The 19,076-nt window shown below is 34.9% G+C and overlaps 1 protein-coding gene across 14 annotated transcripts in view; it reads left to right on the top strand.

Annotated features, from left to right (window-relative positions):
* Positions 1-19,076, top strand: part of mmd (mind-meld) — a 486,484-nt gene that overhangs the window by 365,648 nt on the left and 101,760 nt on the right. For all 14 annotated transcript variants that reach the window (XM_053770021.2, XM_053770023.2, XM_053770013.2 and 11 more), the window contains one exon: positions 3,199-3,268. In XM_053770021.2, the coding sequence (XP_053625996.1) occupies positions 3,199-3,268 (70 nt within the window). The remainder of the gene's footprint in view (positions 1-3,198; positions 3,269-19,076) is intronic.

The following is a 19,076-nucleotide window of genomic DNA, read 5'->3' as shown; positions in this document are numbered from 1 at the left end:
TATTAATTCGTTCATTTGAATATGAGAACATTAAATAAATAAATAAATAAATAAATATATTAGGACAAATCACACCGATTGAGCTAGCCCCAAAGTAAGTTCGAGACTTGTGTTACGGGATACTAACTCAACGATACTATATTTTATAACAAATACATATATAGATAAACATCCAAGACCCGGGCCAATCAGAAAAAGATCATTTTCCATCATGACCCGACCGGGGATCGAACCCGGGACCTCTCGGTTCAGAGGCAAGCACTTTACCACTTCGCCACCGAGGTCGTCATTGTACTTGTCGATGGAGTGACTTCCATATCTGTATCCTCAGTTATTCTTTGGACTTCCACTACCAGAAAGATTCGTATCAAGAGATAATAAAAACAATTGAACAATAATAGGATCGCGTCAGATCGGGCCGCGCGGGAATTGATAGATTAAACTGCTTTTATTGCGAAATTTTGAAAATTCCTTTGTTAAATTATATAAAGAGCATGGAAGATATTATGTGTTCCATTCCTAGATCTTTACTTTTTATCTGAGCGTTTTCCCGGTTCTTTCCTCAGCCGTTGAGCGCCGGAGCCCAGAGTCCGCTTCCCTACTTTTCCGTCTCCACTTCGCGCGGTCGTCGGCATCTCTAGTTGGCAGACCACACGCGTATCATCCTTGACGATGTCAAGCCAGCATTTCTTCAAAAATTAGCCTGTGGCACTCTCCAGCTTCCAACTGTCTCCACACCAAAAATTGATTCAAACCAACGCCCCGTTTTGACGTAAAAGAAGGAGAAACAAACATACTTTCACATGTATAAATTAATAGTATGAAGTATGGAAAGACATTGCGAAAATTGAATATCAATATGTGAAACGCAAAATCATTTTCACAGTTTTCGAATTCGACCTGATTAATTAAAACAAGTGAAACACGAATCTCCTTTGGCTTTGTGGAATGATACACCCCTTTGTCGCGATCTCCTACCAATTAGTCCACGGCAGCTCTGCACGTAGTCCAGTGTATGATGAGAAGCAGAGTAGATTTTAAACGGAGCCTAAGTCACTTTAAAATCCTTATATTAGTAACCTAATCAAAGGGCGAATTGTGGATTAGCATTTTTATTTCTACAACTTTCAACATTGAATCAATTCGAAGTGTGACGTAGCGAACCAATGACATATCAGTGTGGTTTTCGTTGCGTCACTATGGCACAATATGATGGGTTCGCTGTGTCTCATTTCGAATCGATTCAATGGTGAGAAGAGAAATGCTAACACTTCGCTCACGGATAACTGTGAAATTACAAGCCTATTTAAAATGCTTGTTCGCGAAATTTTGATACAAAACAATTTGTGATATTTTTTCAAATATTGTTTTTATGTTTTGGATAGTAAAATACTTAGCAAATATACATATTTTCCAATGTTATCGTAAATTTATATTTTCATTTAATAATTCGTAATTTAATTGTACTAATATTATCATTAACGTCAATAAAAGATGTTTTGCATTAATTTTCATTTGCAATATTATTTAATGAGGAAATTTCGATATACCGAATTCCAATTTATGCTAAAATGTAAAGGCTTGGGCTTTATGTTTCACCTACTTTGACCCAATACAATGTCGACACAAAGCTATATATACTGTGTACGGAATAAATAGCGATAGTGTTTGCGTTCTGGTGTATACGCTTTCATACAAGTAGGTACATTTCACGCCCCAGAGTGTCGGCGTCAGTGTGGCTCCCTACACACTGATAAAGTGTTTGCTTACTAGCACTGTGACTAATTTACGATGTGATAATTCTTGTCACATCGTAAATTAGTTTTTATAAAAAAAGAAGTCCGTCTACCGCGTCGTTCTGGCAAAAAACTCTGCATGGATTTTCATGCGGTTTTCACTAATGGATAGAATGATTCCTGAGGAAGGTTTAGGTGTATAAATTATTATGATTTTACCCGACCGAAGCTGGGGCGAGCCGCTAGTTATACATAAGGTTAAGGTACTTTGTTCAGTTGCACTTTATGGCACCGCCTCTCTATCACTGTCTGGTCTAATGGTTGACTGATAGAGAACGCTATATGGCGTTAAGTTTGCCATTTGCATATTTTTTTTTCTAATTTAATGCAATAACGACCTCGGTGGCGCAGTGGTAAAGTTCTTGCCACTGAACCGAGAGGACCCGGGTTCGAACCCCGGTCGGGTCATGATGGAAAATGATCTTTTTCTGATTGGGCCGGGTCTTGGATGTTCATCTATATATGTATTTGTTATAAAATATAGTATCGTTGAGTTAAGTCTCGAACTTACTTTGGGGCTAGCTCAATCTGTGTGATTTGTCCTAATATATTTATTTATTAATAAAATTGTTTAAATAAAAATAAAATAAAATTACTTGAATGGTTCCATTCTTTTATTTTGGTATTGTGAAATGGAAATAAAAAGCAGAGTAGTAGTAATAGTAATTTTTTACAAGCTCGCGGCTTCGCCCGCGTGAGTTTCTCTGCGAAAGCGGAACTGACACGATTTTCATACAAACTTTCACCCCCCATTATTGCCGTTTGGGGTTCGACTTTGTATACCAAATAAAGCAAACGAAATTTTATCAAAACAGGTCCAGCGGTTTAGCCATGACGTATCAGACAGACAGAGTAGTTAGCAGTTTAACGTGTATGTGTATCAGTATGTCTGTTGGTGGCAGCCAAACGGCTGAACTGATTTTGGTCTTGCTTTTTTTTGTCTGAAAAGAATTTTGAGAAAAAGATTTGCCGAATAGCGAACAAAGTCTAAATAATATAATCAACGTATTGAATATCCTAAGAAGCAACTCACCTGAGCGACTTTAACCTTCTTCTTCTTCTTTGCGTGTCGATGGCATATAACTTTTGCCCACAACTTCGTATGTGAGTGAAAATCCGTTTCTCGTGGGAATTTCAGGAAATTCCTTCTTAGTGCTCCCCTACTAAGGGACACACAAAATTTCACCTTTCTACGGCCAGCAGTTTCGGCTTTGCGTTATCTGTCAGTCAGTCATTCTGTAACGCAAGAGTTATATATATATATATATAGATTATAATGTAAAATTTTTGTGTGTATGTAACTGTAGTTACCAGCATGCTAGCTACTTATCCGTTTTACTTCCAAATGTTTGTCCGATCTTATGTATTATTACCGATTATATGTACGATCTTTTGTCCCCAGACAACTGCTAGCACCTAATCTCAAACAAACGCAGTACCTGGCCAACGGCGCTGAAAGTGACATTAGAACTGTAAGTATTATTATCTAACCATATTATAATTTACAACAAAATTCCAAATCAATATAAAAGCTTAAATTTAAATCTATTTAAAAAGCACCTCAAGTCTTTATTAACGGATAAATGTTATTATACTTTAAATGATTTCTTTAATGATAGACTCGGATAGAATTTAGGGCTAGTATAAGTACATTATAATTCTTTTTTTGTTTTGGATTTGTAGTGGATAGCGTGCTCCTCTTTATTTATTTATATTTGCATACCTATATTCGGTAAAACGTGTAGGTCTAATTCATTTTGACATCAATTTGTCTATTTGTACTCATGTTTTTGGCAAATAAATGTTTTCTTTCTTTCTAACCTTTTCTGCGACTTCACCCGCGTAATTTTATATCATAAAGGATTTTTTCCGGAATGAAAAATACAATAACAATATGTTTAAATCATGTTACACAGTTGTTGTTGACAATTGGGAACTAAATAAAGTCAAATGGCAACCACAGATTCTGGTGTGCTGTACACGGTCAATTATATCGCGCCATATGAATGAACGACAAGGATAAATTGGCCTAATTGAAAAGTACCATTTTCTTGTCAAACTTATACACCTACACCGACCCTCTCACCGGGTCAGATAACCTTTTTTGTTCATTCATATAGCACAATATTATTGATCTGATATACCTGATTTTGATATACCTTTTGACTATGTACATTATGTACTTTTATATATTATTAGAAAGAAAAAAAAAACATTGTAAGCCGATCTGGCATGATAGGGAACCAACACTGTTCAAATGAGTTTCTTTCGGCATTTCTTCTCAGCAGTGGTCGTTCCGAAATGCCAGTAGTTTGTAGCTTGTGAGAAATAACTATAAATATAAAGATTGACGAGATAAAGTGCCTGTGAAGGTCTAATTTCTGAATAAATGATTTGCATTTGAATTTGAATTTGAATTTTGATCGTCTAGAGCCCGTCTTAAATATTAACTTCAAGATTGTCAATGTGTATAATTGTGCTTAAATATAAATAATATATTAGGACAAATCACACAGATTGAGTTAGCCCCAAAGTAAGTTTGAGACTTGTGTTATGGAATTGAGTTAGTAAACTCAACGATACTATATTTTATCAAATACATAAACATCCAAGACCCGGGCCAATCAGAAAAAGATCATTTTCCATCGTGACCCTACCGGGGATCGTACCCGGGACCTCTCGGTTCAGAGGCAAGCACTTTACCACTACGCCACCGAGGTCGTCAAAACGCGTATGAGAATAATGTGGAAAAAATATTTCTAATGACAAAACCATTTCATTTTACATACAAGATGAACCATGGTTCCTCTCCATACCCGTGACGTATGCTAAATTTTAAGAAGAATGGATAAGCATGAAGATGTAGCAATCAAACAAAAAAGAAGCTTATTTTTGTCTCATATTGTATCGAACTACATGATATAAAAATATTTATAGCACAGTGATTACCAAATAAAAATAGAGAAGTAGTTTTTTTTAACGATTATTTATTTGCAAAAACATGAGTTAACATTTTTTTACAATGTGTTTCCACGTATTTAAAGTAAAACTTTTAAAATTAGACACAAAAGGAATAAAACGCGAACAATTTCAGAGTGAAACTATGCTTTGTGTGTTTCGACTTCGTGAATCCAGTTTTATATTTCGCATTGTGACTAAGAGTTGGTTGCACCATCAACTTTGACGTCTTCTTAAACGGGCACAGAAAAACGCAAAGTGCGTTATTTTGTCTAAACTTGGTTAAAATCTACGTCAAATTTAACGGTGCAACTCGCCGTTTTCGCGTAAACACCAAAACATGTGTGTCTACTTCGAGTCATATTTTCTGAACTAATTTTGAACAATTGAACATTGTAACTATAATATATTTTGTTTACATTTTACAACTAAAATAAATTAAAAGTAATAAAAACAAATTATAAAAAAAAAAGAATTATTTATATATACTTACAAAAAATTCCAGACCCTGCAATTCGCGTACCCAGAAGCATTGCCACGTTGAATGGCAAACTTGATATATGCCAGCCAATTGGACACAACTTCCAGATAATCTGAATGTTTAATTAGTAAAATATTAATTAAATTAAATAAATTATTATGAAATCATATGAATTGTATGTCATCGTGATTATAAACAATATTTACCAAACAATTTGGTGAAAAACAAATCGCATATATTACACCGCGACTGGCGGATTTATAAGGAAACTTTTAATAGCTGTACTGCCAGGACTGCCTCTGCGGGAGATTAAGCGACGGAATGAATTGTGTCCGGTCCCCGGTAAACTAACTAGTAAGAAAACTGCATTCACAGCAAAATAAAAAAACACACAGAAGTCCAACCTCTAATTTGTGGACACTGGGCAAAGGTCAACACCTTTGCCCAGCAATGGGACAAACGCAAAAATCATATTTGATAAATCTTTCAAAGCCATTTTGAATGTAATCAAATGTTAAAATAATGTTATTTGTTAAATTTATTCGGCAACGGTCAATACTTCTCTGGATTTTGAGAATTTTGATTGTGAGAATTTACAACACAATTTTTTAAAATATTAAAGTTATGTATTTTTTTTTCCTGCGACGGCAGCACAGCGGCATGTACATGAGGGAAGATGTTTCTTAGAAAAATGCGAAGATCAAACGATGTATTTTTACAGCAATGAAAAACCAGCGATGTACGTCGACACCGTTAAATTTTGCGAACTGTTTTTCACAGATAGCGTGGCCGGACTTTTATGAAGGAACAGTTCTATATTCTCGTTATTTTGGGCTCAGTGAAGGTCTAGTATTAATTGAGCACTAGTTTAGTTCTTCATGAGTTTACTCGAGCTTTCCTTTATTTGATAAGAACTGAGAATTTTTTTTATTCATACTTCTGTGTAAATTACATTAGTCTTGAGAATGCGCTTCAATAAAATGAGATAAAATATTTTGTCAACATTTTTCGCGCGGTCATATTGCTAGCTCCTTCTTGTTCTTATCCTGTTGATTCAAATTTTGTAATAAGAGAAATTTAGTGTTGTATTGGCTAACAACAAGAAAAATGTTTCGTTCTTTGGAAAATATACTACAAATTTTAATGTTTTTTTCTACTAAACCTAAAATATTATATTAAACATGTTTGGTTGTGCTTATTCAGTTGATTGTAATTAATAATGTTCTCTGTTCTTCGGAAATCTTGTTTGTGTATATTTATCAGTTGATTACATCCCAATATTGGTCAAAGGCTTCTCTCTCTCTCTCTCTCTTTCTTCCCCTTTTCTAATTTAAAGCAATATTATTTTAAAAAATTGTTATTAATTATATACAATCAATAGAGCGAAGAAAACTCTTAGACATTGACGAAATTGTTGCAGAGGAATTTAATAATATCAGATAAGCAACGAAAATATTTAATATATGAAACGTGATCAGATAAATCTTGTTTGTGTATATTTATCAGTTGATTACACCCCAATATTGGTCAAAGGCTTCTCTCTCTCTCTCTTTCTTCCCCTTTTCTAATTTAAAGCAATATTATTTTTAAAAATTGTTATTAATTATGTACAATCAATAGAGCGAAGAAAACTCTTAGACATTAACGAAATTGTTTCAGAGGAATTTAATAATAACAGATAAGCAACGAAAATATTTAATATATGAAACGTGATCAGATGAATGAGCGGTACAATTAAAAAAACACACTCGATCTAATTCACAACATTATCTGTGAAAAATTCACATTAATTCAAATCTCGAATACACGTGTAGAAACACAAAAACGGGAAAGAACGATCCCACATTCGGAAACTGAGAATTTAACAGCAACGTACAACAATGTTAAATGCATTTGCACTGTTAAAATATTTTACATGAGTTTTTCAACAATGTTTTATGCGAATACGTGAAATTTCTGCTTTATTTAATTATTTCTCAGCAAAAGTTTCAGTGAAAATTAAACGTAAGTAGAATATAAATATGTTTGTATAAAAATATTGGATCACTAATTCATATCTTAAAGTTAGATTACTCACTCATTTATTCCCACGCCTTTGTGATGTTGTGTTAAGAAATCATCGGGATAATTATAGACTATGTTTACACCCTTCTAAAACATTGCTCAAGCAAAAATATTGTATGTATGTAGGCACCTAAAATTTATAACAAAATTCCACAAAAAATTAAAGATCAGAATTTAAACTTATTTGAAAAACACCTCAGGTCCTTGCTGTTTGTTAAATGTTATTATAATTTGAACGATTTTTTTAATGACAGTTAGATAGTTAATTAAGTTACTTTTATTTATTCGATTTTGTTTTGTGGGATGATAGCATGCTCTCCATTTAAATTTGCATACCCGTGGACGGTGGAACATGTAGGATTAAGCTTTTCTTTTAATACCACAATGTAAAAAAATGTAAACTCATGTTTTTGCAAATAAATAATCTTTGTCTTAGTTGTCTTCTAAAGCACAGTGCTATCCAGAACATTTTGGAGAAATAAATCGAATTATCATCTAAGCTACAAACTTAATAGGTAAATATAAAATCTAGTCAAACAGAAACATCTTGACAGCCATCTTGTGGGATTTCTTGTGTATCAAAATGCATGTGACAAACATGATAAACAATCGTTATACATAAAGATTCAACTCTTGGTTCAATTCTTGGCACGTCTTCTCACATCTCAAATACTAAATTTTCCTAGTAAGGGTGGGTTGCTCCAGTCAATTTTGACGTTAACTTTAACCTGCACAGGAAAATGCAAAGTACGCCATTTTATTTAAACAACGACGGTACGCAGGTCAATGTTAACTGGTGCAACACACTCTAACGTACTCTAAATCAACATGAGACAATTGAAACTTGGCACCGAATCCGTGCCAAATACTCAGGAACCCGACCTCCAGGACATATCTCTTAAACTTCTATTTATCAGATGAAATATTGGAGTTTTAAGCAGATATGTCATGCGTATCAATGGTATGATAATTACGAAGACAGAATTGATGGAGTGGATATCACTAGAGATAAGAATGGGCTTCAATGTTAATTGGTTGATGAATTAACGTAGAATAGAATCTTTATTGTGAAACACATACACTTACGAACATACACTTAAAGAATATGTACACATTAATGAAAGCAAGAGGATATGATATCAGATCTGAGGACCATTTAAATCATGACGTATTGGCCCAAACACAATTCTGATCATTTCGAGTTTCGAACTATTGGCTTTTATCTCAAAGACTCGAGCTTTGAGAAACTAAAACCTTCATTATAAACTCGAAACGACCTCGGTGGCGCAGTGGCAAGGTTCTTGCCACTGAACCGAGAGGTCCCGGGTTCGATCCGCGGTCGGGTCATGATGGAAAATGGTCTTTTTCTGATTGGCCCGGGTCTTGGATGTTTATCTATTATATGTATTTGTTATAAAATATAATATCTTTGAGTTAGCATCCCATAATACAAGTCTCGAACTTACTTTAGGGCTAGCTCAATCTGTGTGATTTGTCCTAATATAAAAAAAAAAACTAAATCACTGCTTATTATTTCGAGTATTATTAATTAGTGATATATACCTACGTTATCCTAAATGGATCAAATAAATTTTAGCTCGCTTTCACGGCAATATAACAGTCAAAGTCGAAGTGATTCTGTCCTTCGACAAGTCAATACAAATAAATGTTTTGAACATAATTTTCACCGAGGGTCAACGATGCGCTTACCCAAAACACCCAGCTAGTTCAAACAGTCAATATAATGGATACCAGAAAGTTTTGCTATTCATCAGTGAGACAAAAGTGTTGAGACGGTTTTAATTGAGTTTGCAAAATTCCATCCGTTTCTCAATCTGCAGATTAAGAGTTCGGGGATTGTTTTCAGAGTAAAAGGTAAATTTGAATAGGTGGAGCGGAAATAAAATTCAAATGTACAATGTAACTGTTAATAATAGTAGTAAGACGTATATGAAGAAAGCGCGAGGGGGTGTAATATGTGATAGGCCCGTAGAATAAAAGAAATATTTCGTAGGTAACTAAATATACTGAATGTTACATGGAATATTACAAGGTTTAGGTGAGACAACAATGAGGGCGTGTATCGTACTCTGTCACACACTACAGTAGCTATGAGTTCGCTACCTATTTCCACACTCGATTATTATATGGTTATATAATCTTATTCAATGCGTGCATAGATCTGTATGTTATAATATAATATGAAAAATTTTGAATAGGGTAGATGACATTTTTTTATTTTAATACCATTCAAATGCGTACGTTGCAAACAATCGCCCATTTGACTACATGCCCTGTGTGTCCAAACAAATGCACACAAATGGACGACCTAATGACTGTCACCGAAAACGCGATTAAGGTGGCTAATTTCTGGGCCGCAACAATTCAGTGTTACCATCGAAACGCTAACAAGAATACCATTCAAAGGTCCTTAAAAGTAAAAAACAAATACTGTGTTATTGAAACGATAAATCACACATTATTGAACTCGTCCAATCGCTCCATTAAATGATTCTAACGTAACGTCACGATTGAGTAATATCTTCGCACCAGACAAATTTGATGTTTACTTTAACCTGCACGCTGTTGATGTTTAGATAAAATGCTTCGCAAAGTTAACATCTAAGTTTACTTGTGCAACGCGCACTAAATAGTAATATATATATTTTTTCTCCGGATAGACTAAAGAATTTGATATAATCATATCACAAGATAATTGAGTCGGCAAAATAGAAGATCATATGTTTAAAACTGCTAAGCAAGCTTAGGGCGGCAGTCCACCGGGCGGAACCGACTTACCCGTGCGAAAAATCAAGTCATCGATTTTGCTTAAACGCAAGAACTGGAGCGGCTGGCGTAATCCAATTTGTTGGTAGATTTCTCCACGTTTTAATCCACGGATTGATCCGGGGTTTCCGTGTGGGGATCCTTAAATTGGTGGTTCTTGTCGGGATTACGATTGTTGCTTTTCCCCCTTTGGCTGCCATTGAAACTAGTTTGTGACTAACTACGAACTAGATGGGAATGAAACTTGGTCCTATACCACCACATTTTGTAACTTTTGCCCGGGGCTTCGCCCGCGTGAATTTGAAATAAACATGTTTTTCATACATACATTAACACTCCAATTTTAGTCGTACGGGGGTAGATTTTTGAAAAAAGTAGCTTATTTCAACGGGGGTTTTTAACTACACGCATACCAAATTTATTGTGGTTCTAATCAACAGAAGCTCGATATTATTACCCTGGTTGTGGGACCATAACTGATATATCTGAAGTTTAATATCACACCAATGGTTTGTAACCCATAGAGCATCAACACAAGTATACGACGAAGGAGTTGAGCATAGACACACGGTTGCTAGATATCGCAAGTTAATTGTATACTAATAATGGTTAAAAAATGATTTGAGAAACAAATATCAATCGTAAAGGGTGAGCTTCACCAGTAAACTTTGACGTTAACATTAACCTGCGCAGAAAAACGCATTGTATACCATTTTGTTTTAGACAAAATGGCACTATACATGCATGATGGCGGCGCGCAGGTCAAAGTTAACTAGTGCATAAATGTCAATCACTCAATTATGATTCTCAAACGAGTGAGTGGTGAGAAATCTTGCACATAAGTTGAAAGTTTAGTTCACTGGTATGTATAAGAGTATTTACAATTAGATATCATCATATTTATAACTAGATTTGGCCCGCGGCTTCGCCCTCGTGAAGATTTCCGGGATGAAACGTACCCTATGTCCTTCTCCATATTTCAAACGACATGTATGCTAAATTTGAAGAAGATTGGTTGAGTAGATAGAGCGTGAAGAGATAACAAACTTACTTTCGCATTTACAATATTAGTTAGGACATGATTAGAATATATTGTAATGGTCGTGGATGAGAATCAACAAACATTAAATTCATGTCCGATGCCTTTAGGCAACTTGAATAAGATCTAACATCAGAAATAACATATTCTATAAGAAAAAATATGACACCGCAAAAACTCTAATTAAACCGGTTTGCGTGCAAAGTGCCTAAATTAATTTGATAAAAAAAAAATTAAATAAAACCCTTCAGCTGACATTGCAAAATAACTAAGTTACGCCATCCAGTTCAAGTTTTCTTTGTAAATGACCGTGAAACACTGCACGAGTTCATTGGTGACATTACTCTCTATGAAGCGGAAGTTATCGCATTGATACACTTTTATACGAATTTTGCTACATGGCTTTTGATATGTGAAGAAGTGCTGGAAAAAGTAAACGAAAAAAGAAGACTGCTCACAGAAATAGAAAATAGAAGGAGAAGAATGATAGGCCACTTTTAAAACATATTTAAATTTAAAACTATTTTTGAAGGAAAGGTGAAAGGAAGGAGAGGTCCGAGGAAGAGTAAGCCAACTGTGTTGAGATCGAAAAACTGGAATAGAATTGAAAAAATCTGAAATTTATTTTAGGACTTTGTTGTATAGAATATTGCTTGTTCTCCCAATTGGAAACTAAACAAATTCTGAGCACTGGACAGGACACTCGCAAACACAGGGACTACTACAGGCCATGGGAAAAGTATCACCGTTTTAGATGTACTTGTGCAACCTTCTTTGTTTCTCAATGGAAAATTATTGGGCTGGAAGCTAGAAGATTCTATTTTATATTCCACAAATTTGAGAAGAAAATATTTACTCAAGTGTTATGTCTAAGTCGACATGTAACCCCTTTTTTTGTACTTCAATTTAATAATAGTACAAGTAGCCGCGCCCAGAACTGGGGTTAAATTTATTATTTCACAAAAACATTTTACCGCTTTTCTTTATATGCATATTGAAAAAAATCTTTTGTCAGGCTTACCAAAGAATCCAGCGGACATTCACACAGCGGATTACACAAAAAAATATTGAAAATTCTCCAAATGCAATCACAAATGTTTACATCGGGACGTATTGACATCCACCGAATGTATACGGAGCGCGCGCGTCAAGACTGGGAAGTTGGAGACGTGAGGCGAGGGGTGACGGGGGGTAAGGTGAGGAAATTTAAATTGGATTGAAGGAACTTAGATTGGATTGAATTTCGCTGCCACCTTGTTTAATTTAGTATAGGCACTCGATCGCTGTATGGAAAAAACGGATCTCTCTCAGTACACTCCGTGTCGCGTGAGCTGAATTTTTAATTTCGTATGCCTTTTGTTTTTATAGGTTAAAGGTTTTGGGAGTGATGTGTTTATCTTTTACTTTGTTTGAGAGCATTTGATACTAAAACGCGTCCCTTTTGCGTTTTTTGTAAAGCGAAATACGACTATAGATACTCAAGAGGAAAAAGCTGCTTTGAACAAAACTTTAAGATTCGATTACAAGGACATCCCGCCCATACATAAATATATTATATAATATATTAACGATTAACTATAAATATATAATTTTGACAAAGTTCTTATTTTTCTTGCAATAAAATTGTAACAAAGAAAATCTTATATATTTAGAATATGACGTGAAAAAGTGCCTGTGAAGGCCTAATTTCTGAATAAATGATTTGATTTTGATTTGATTTTGACAAACATGGATTTTTTAATACCAACTTTTCAGGTTACATGGCATAATATTGTAACATAGAATTCTTCTCACATTTATCTCAATGTAGGGGTGATTAAACATTAGTTTATTGACGTGAGCCGTCACTAAGCCTGATTGGCACAAACACGGTTGATGAAAAACGTGACGCGGGAACTCACGTCAAATTAAGTACTATTTGGTTTGTTGATTTTGCGATGCTTGCTTGGACGAACATAAAATAAAAACCTGTACAGAATTGATAAAAAATACTGATGATATTAAATGATGTTTCAATCCATATATCAATAACTAGATATTGCCCGAGGCTCAACTTTTCTAAAGAAAAACGTAGCTTATGGCACTCTTGAATGTTTCGTCTATGTCTGTGTCAAATTTCATCAAAATCGGTCGAGTAGTTTTCGAGTTTATCTGTCAAAAACAAAAATACAAATCTCTTTTTATAATATTAGTATGGATGGATTTAAATATCGCTTCGTAAGTATTCTATATATATATATAATAAATTCGTGACTTGTGTTATGTGTTACAAGTTCAACGATATAATATTATACATGTACTAGATATATATATAGATATATATAGATGAACATCCAAGATTCAGGTCTGAACTCTGACAAAGTTCATTTTCCGTCTTGAGCTAACCATAGATCGTACTCCAATTTAGCAATCAGATTATGACGGTCGTTAGGCTGCAGAGTACATTACCACGTCTGTATCCCATGAGAATAGATAGACTAGGGATTTCCACATTTGTGGCCAATGTTACATGGTTCAGATTGGTATACAAGCGTCAAAGTCATGTGGCACGAGTAGGATTCGAACCTAGAACCTTTCGATGTCACGCTACATGATGGAGTGATCTGGGACTGCGAAACAATATATTTTTTACTGAAATAACATTTTTCAACAAGCTTTTAATGACGGAGTGTTCTTGTGGCCTTACACTTGTGACAAAATAAAACGGCCAAGAGTGAGTTAGATTCGCGCACTGAGGGTTCCGTATAAATTTGTAAATTATACAATTATAAAATCTTCAAACATTTGAACTTCTTCATAGTCGTATTCTTCATGGCTGAGGGTCGTGGTCATTACGTGGAATGAAACAAACAACAACTTCCTTGGCATTATTAATGGAGTGGTTTGCCATTGCCTTCTCCATTTCACACACAAATTAAGAATAATCAACCAGTGCGCAGTTTTCTTCACGATGTTTTCCTTCACCGGTCAGATTGGTATACATACGAACTCATATGGCACGAATATGCTTCGAACCTGAGACCTTTCGATCCACAGGTGTCTTGACGATTACACCACCACCGCTACAAACATTGGGACTGGTGAACCTAAATAAAAGCTTGTAAAGGAGAGAAGCATTCTAGTAATATAATTACATATTCGTTTTAAGCTTTTACTGTTTAGCTTTTCATGACGAGTATATTACATTTCGTCGTGTCAGCGAGTTTCCCTTCACGGTAATTTTATTATACACTCGTTACCAATTCAATTTTGTACGTCTACTCACCCTTGGCACAATGGCGTTTTGATTAAATGAACATCAAAGATATCGGCATATACTGTGAAAATTTTGTCTACCCTCATTGGAGGTACTAAATATTTCAGCGGCAATTGTGATTTTGAGGTTTTGAGGTAGCTATATCCAAGTGACTTCTTTCTATGTAATTTTTTTTGTTAATTACCTTATAATATAAACAGTATATTATATGCCATGCTGTAAAAAACCCAAGTCTCGCAGCTCAGTTTTTCCACCGTAAAAAGTTGTGAGATCCATGTAATACCAACCAAGTCGATTAATTTATTTAGTCCCTACTTAAGGGACCTTCTGTCTTAAGTTATTACGCAAGTTATTATCATGTTAATATTAAAAATCTTTTAGGTTTTAAATAAATGCAGGATACCTTTTTTTATCCACAACGAAGTTATTGGGGTTCGAAATTGGCCTGAATTGCTTCGAGAAAAGGATGATACGACCGTGCCTCTTTTTTTGCTCGACTTATAGGGGCACTGCAGTACTCCCAGATACATGCAAACAGTAAAAAATTAGTCGCATACAAAGTCTGACTTATCCCAGAAAGTTTATGTTTTTCGAACGGAACCCCAAAATATTCTGTAAATTGAGTAAGCTCCTATATTCTGAGTACACCACACTTACATGAAAAGCTTATTTATTACGGATAAGACCTCCATTCAGAGAGAGTGAATGAACGAAACCTTTTCGAATTCTCGAGCCGCGTCCCGGTCACCATTCCATTCGAAAGAAAAAAAAAAGCTTAATTGCAACTGTGGGTGAAGCTTTTAAGCGTGGGCTTTGAAACGAGAGACTTTCAATGAACTTAATTAATTATTTTTAAATTATTTAAGTATAGTAAGCATGAAAATGAATTAGATAATCAATTTTCTAGCATAAAATATCAACTGTTAGGTACAGTCGCGGGCAGAAACCTGACGACCTGTTGTTGACCTGACCTGAAGTTAGTTCGATGGGTAAATCTGTCACGAATTGTACATATTTTCAGTTACATTGCTAAGTTACTATGTAGACTAGCATAAGAACAAAATATAAATCTTATATCTTCTTGAAGACTATTTCAAATTCAAATTCAAATCATTTATTCAGAAATTAGACCTTCACAGGCACTTTTTCTCGTCAATTTTTATATTTATAGTTATTTCTCACAAGCTACAAACTACTGGCATTTCGGAACGACCACTGCTGAGAAGAAATGCCGAAAGAAACTCATTTGAACAGTGTTGGTCCCTATCATGCCAGATCGGCTTAACACTATTGTTTCTTACAATTTTTTTTTAATAATATATAAAAGTACATAATGTACATAGTCAAAAGGTATATCAAAACAGGTTATGATTGTGATCCGAGTGCTGATTATAATATATATATATATAGATGTGAAACACAATTAACTTACATGAAAATATATGAGAAACGAGATGACCAGTTCCCTCTGGCAGCACCCCGTTCACGAGTTGACGCATGGGATAGCAATCGCGTAGCTCAACCATAATAGAGGGAACTGCACGACCCGGCCCACGACGCCACCACCAGATTGACCATTTGAGTGAGCATGACACACTCGATTTGGTGCACATATTCAGTAAATTTACGGTATATTTACTAATATGTATATATGTTATTTAATTTTATCATAATTTTAACTGACTTTAAACATTATCATACAGAAAGACTGTTCCTATATATTATGATATAATTCGTCCGTAATTTACATTAACTTAATAAGTAGTACAATTAGGATTCGAACCTGGGATCTTTCAATCTTAATCTTTTGACTACCATTGCTTCTCGTAGGTATTTCGTATCGAAATTTTAAGTGTTATAATAGTCCTTGTGTACGCTAATCCTCACTATCTTAATCCGTATTATTATAAATTAATAAATTAAAAATATGAAAGTTTGTTTGTGATCTATTCACAATTATCTGCTCAACCAAACCTCCTAAAAATTTGCTTAGATTTAGTTTGAAATAAGGAGCAGGACAAAGTATACCTTTAATACCGGAAAAAGACGCTATTCCTGTGGGAAATGCACGCGGGCGAAACCGCGGGCAAACCTAGTTTGAAATAATTCTCATTAGCTGGCATATCTTGTGGCCACACAATGTCATCTTGCGAAAGGACGATACTGTTGAATGACAAATTAGGCTCGATCACGGAACACGAAATTTCATATAATGCCATATTTTATTGAATTCCTCCATTTTTCCACATCTCCCGGTGTCCTAACCCGGTGTCGTAATAACGAACGCGGCAAAGCAGCGCGACGTGGCGCAATGAGTCAATTGCTAGTCACACATATTGGGACTCGTCTAAACGCTCCATACTACATGACACGTAAAAATAACATCACAAAAAGCTATTTTTGTTCGACAGCTGCATTACATATTACGTTTATGGTGATGGCCTTTTAAAAGTTGTTACAAATTTCAGTTCTTTATGACGATTGAGTTTTTTTTTTTTTATAATTTCATACTTTTAAAAAATTAATTTTCCAACCAACTTCAAATTTTCGTATAATGATGCAACTGCATTGTTACAGTCTATAATTTATCCTAATGATCCTAAATATATCTATTTTATCTAGATTATGTATACATATTCTTTACAATTATCTGATCTGTTAACTACCCTATTCTCGCCGTAATCACACACAGCGTCGTTTTGTATCGTGCATCGTTCAGTCGCTCACCTAGCACGCCGGGCAACTGGAGAGCCTCGAATTCATCATGTTCCATGAATACATCTGTCACAAATTCCTGAACGAACGTTTTATCTTGTTACTTTTTCTGACTGCCCCTGATACTGTTTTGGATCTATTTTTGGAATTAATTATGGGTGTATGTCTAAATAACGTTTGGATAGATTTTGCACACCTGTGGTAAAAGTTAAAGTTAAATAATTAATTGATAGTTTAGACTTATCTGTCCTAACTTTATAGTTACGATTTACTGACTGTTGTTTGTCTCCATGTAGGGTAAAATGCTTATGTCATTCTCCAGCTCTTCAATTATCTCCACCTCTGATATCATGTACCGTTCGGACGTGAAAGGACAAACAAGTAAACACACTTTTAAATTTACAAAATCAGTGTAGATGTTTCAATTATACGATAGAAAATAACTTGTTAGTTATTTTGTGAAATGTCGTCGCTTTTCATAACTTCTCCGTAATTTTCTATTAAAGAAAAGAAACAAGAACCTGCGCTATCGCCTGCCATGTCGATGACAAATAGTCGGGGAGCGGATAGAGGCGATTAAAAATGTCGCAACAATTTATAACGCTGCGAATTTTTTAACGTGCTCCCGTTGCTTATAAGGGTCGATTAATTCTATCGAATTAATAAAGGCGGGGTTTTGACGAGGGCCTTCAGATGCAAACTAGGAATATAACAGATGTTACCTACGAGTAAATGCAAGCTTACCGCGGCGTTTTTTTTTGTGTTGTGCTGCATTGTTCATTGAATTAATAAAGGCGGGGTTTTGACCAGTGCCTTCAGATGCAAACTAGGAATATAACAGATTTTACCTAAATGCAAGCTTACCGCGTTTTTCTTGTGTTGTGTTGTGTTCATACTAGCTGTTCGGCGCGAACTTAAGTCCTCGCAAACACAATATTGTTTTACAAAATTATGAATATTTCAAAAACGACTGAGCCGATTTTGATGATCCACGAACGTAAAAATTCTATTGATAGATTCTACACACCTTATAAATTTCATCAAAATCAGACCAACGGTTCGAAAGTTATCGTGTTACAAATATACATACAAAAAATTTATATTTGCCCCAAGTTGATTTGTAGACGTCGCTCGCTTCGCTCGTTCGGTCAATTGTTTGTGATCTCGTGAGAATGGAACTTGGTAAAGATTTGGTTCGACTGGGCCGTGACGGACACTGCTGTCTGACATTTGGTTATTCGGAAAATAATCACGAAATACGTGTTTTTGTAAGTTGTCCATAATTATTTTGTTATTTCCTTACTATATTTGTAAAAAAACACCTCGATAATTTTTCAACAACTTTTGATTTATTGGTGTGGCTCCCGGCGGAATGTACTTGGCAGACACACGGTGTCCGTCATGGCGTTCAACGTGTCCAACAATCATCTCACGCGTCACACGCGATGCTACATAAATAAATAAATAAATGTCTAATGATTTTTGTACACGAAATTGTGCTTTTGGAGAATAATTAAATGTTAAAAAAAAAATTAGTTTCCAAACTAAATACACATAATTTAAAATCGAAACGCCTAATTTTCTGTACGAATGTATTTTTAACTGCGCAGATCCCTTTTTTTTCTTCAATGTTTTCGTGATCTGCCTCGCGGAGTGTTTTTGTCGTTTCGCGAATTAATTGAGAGACGTGGGCCCTCCGTAAGCAACGTCTTAATATTTTCTTAAATGTTTTATTTGTCACTAACGACCTATCCCGGCTTCGAACGCATAAAAACGCAATAAATTATATACCTACTACCTCAATAATCACAATGTCTTTTGATGAAAACTACAGATTTTATTGTGTAAGCGATTGTAAGCCACTAGACGAGGTATGTAGTCGTAAAAGTAATAACACACTCGAAAAGAAGAATAAAAAATCCGTGGAGTAGTTTTCGAGTTTATCGCGAATAGACAGTATTTTTACTTGGTAGACAGTAG

The sequence above is a fragment of the Plodia interpunctella genome, chromosome 3, assembly GCF_027563975.2.
Source record: "Plodia interpunctella isolate USDA-ARS_2022_Savannah chromosome 3, ilPloInte3.2, whole genome shotgun sequence".
Taxonomy (NCBI): domain Eukaryota; kingdom Metazoa; phylum Arthropoda; class Insecta; order Lepidoptera; family Pyralidae; genus Plodia; species Plodia interpunctella.
This window is presented reverse-complemented; position numbering and strand designations above follow the sequence as displayed.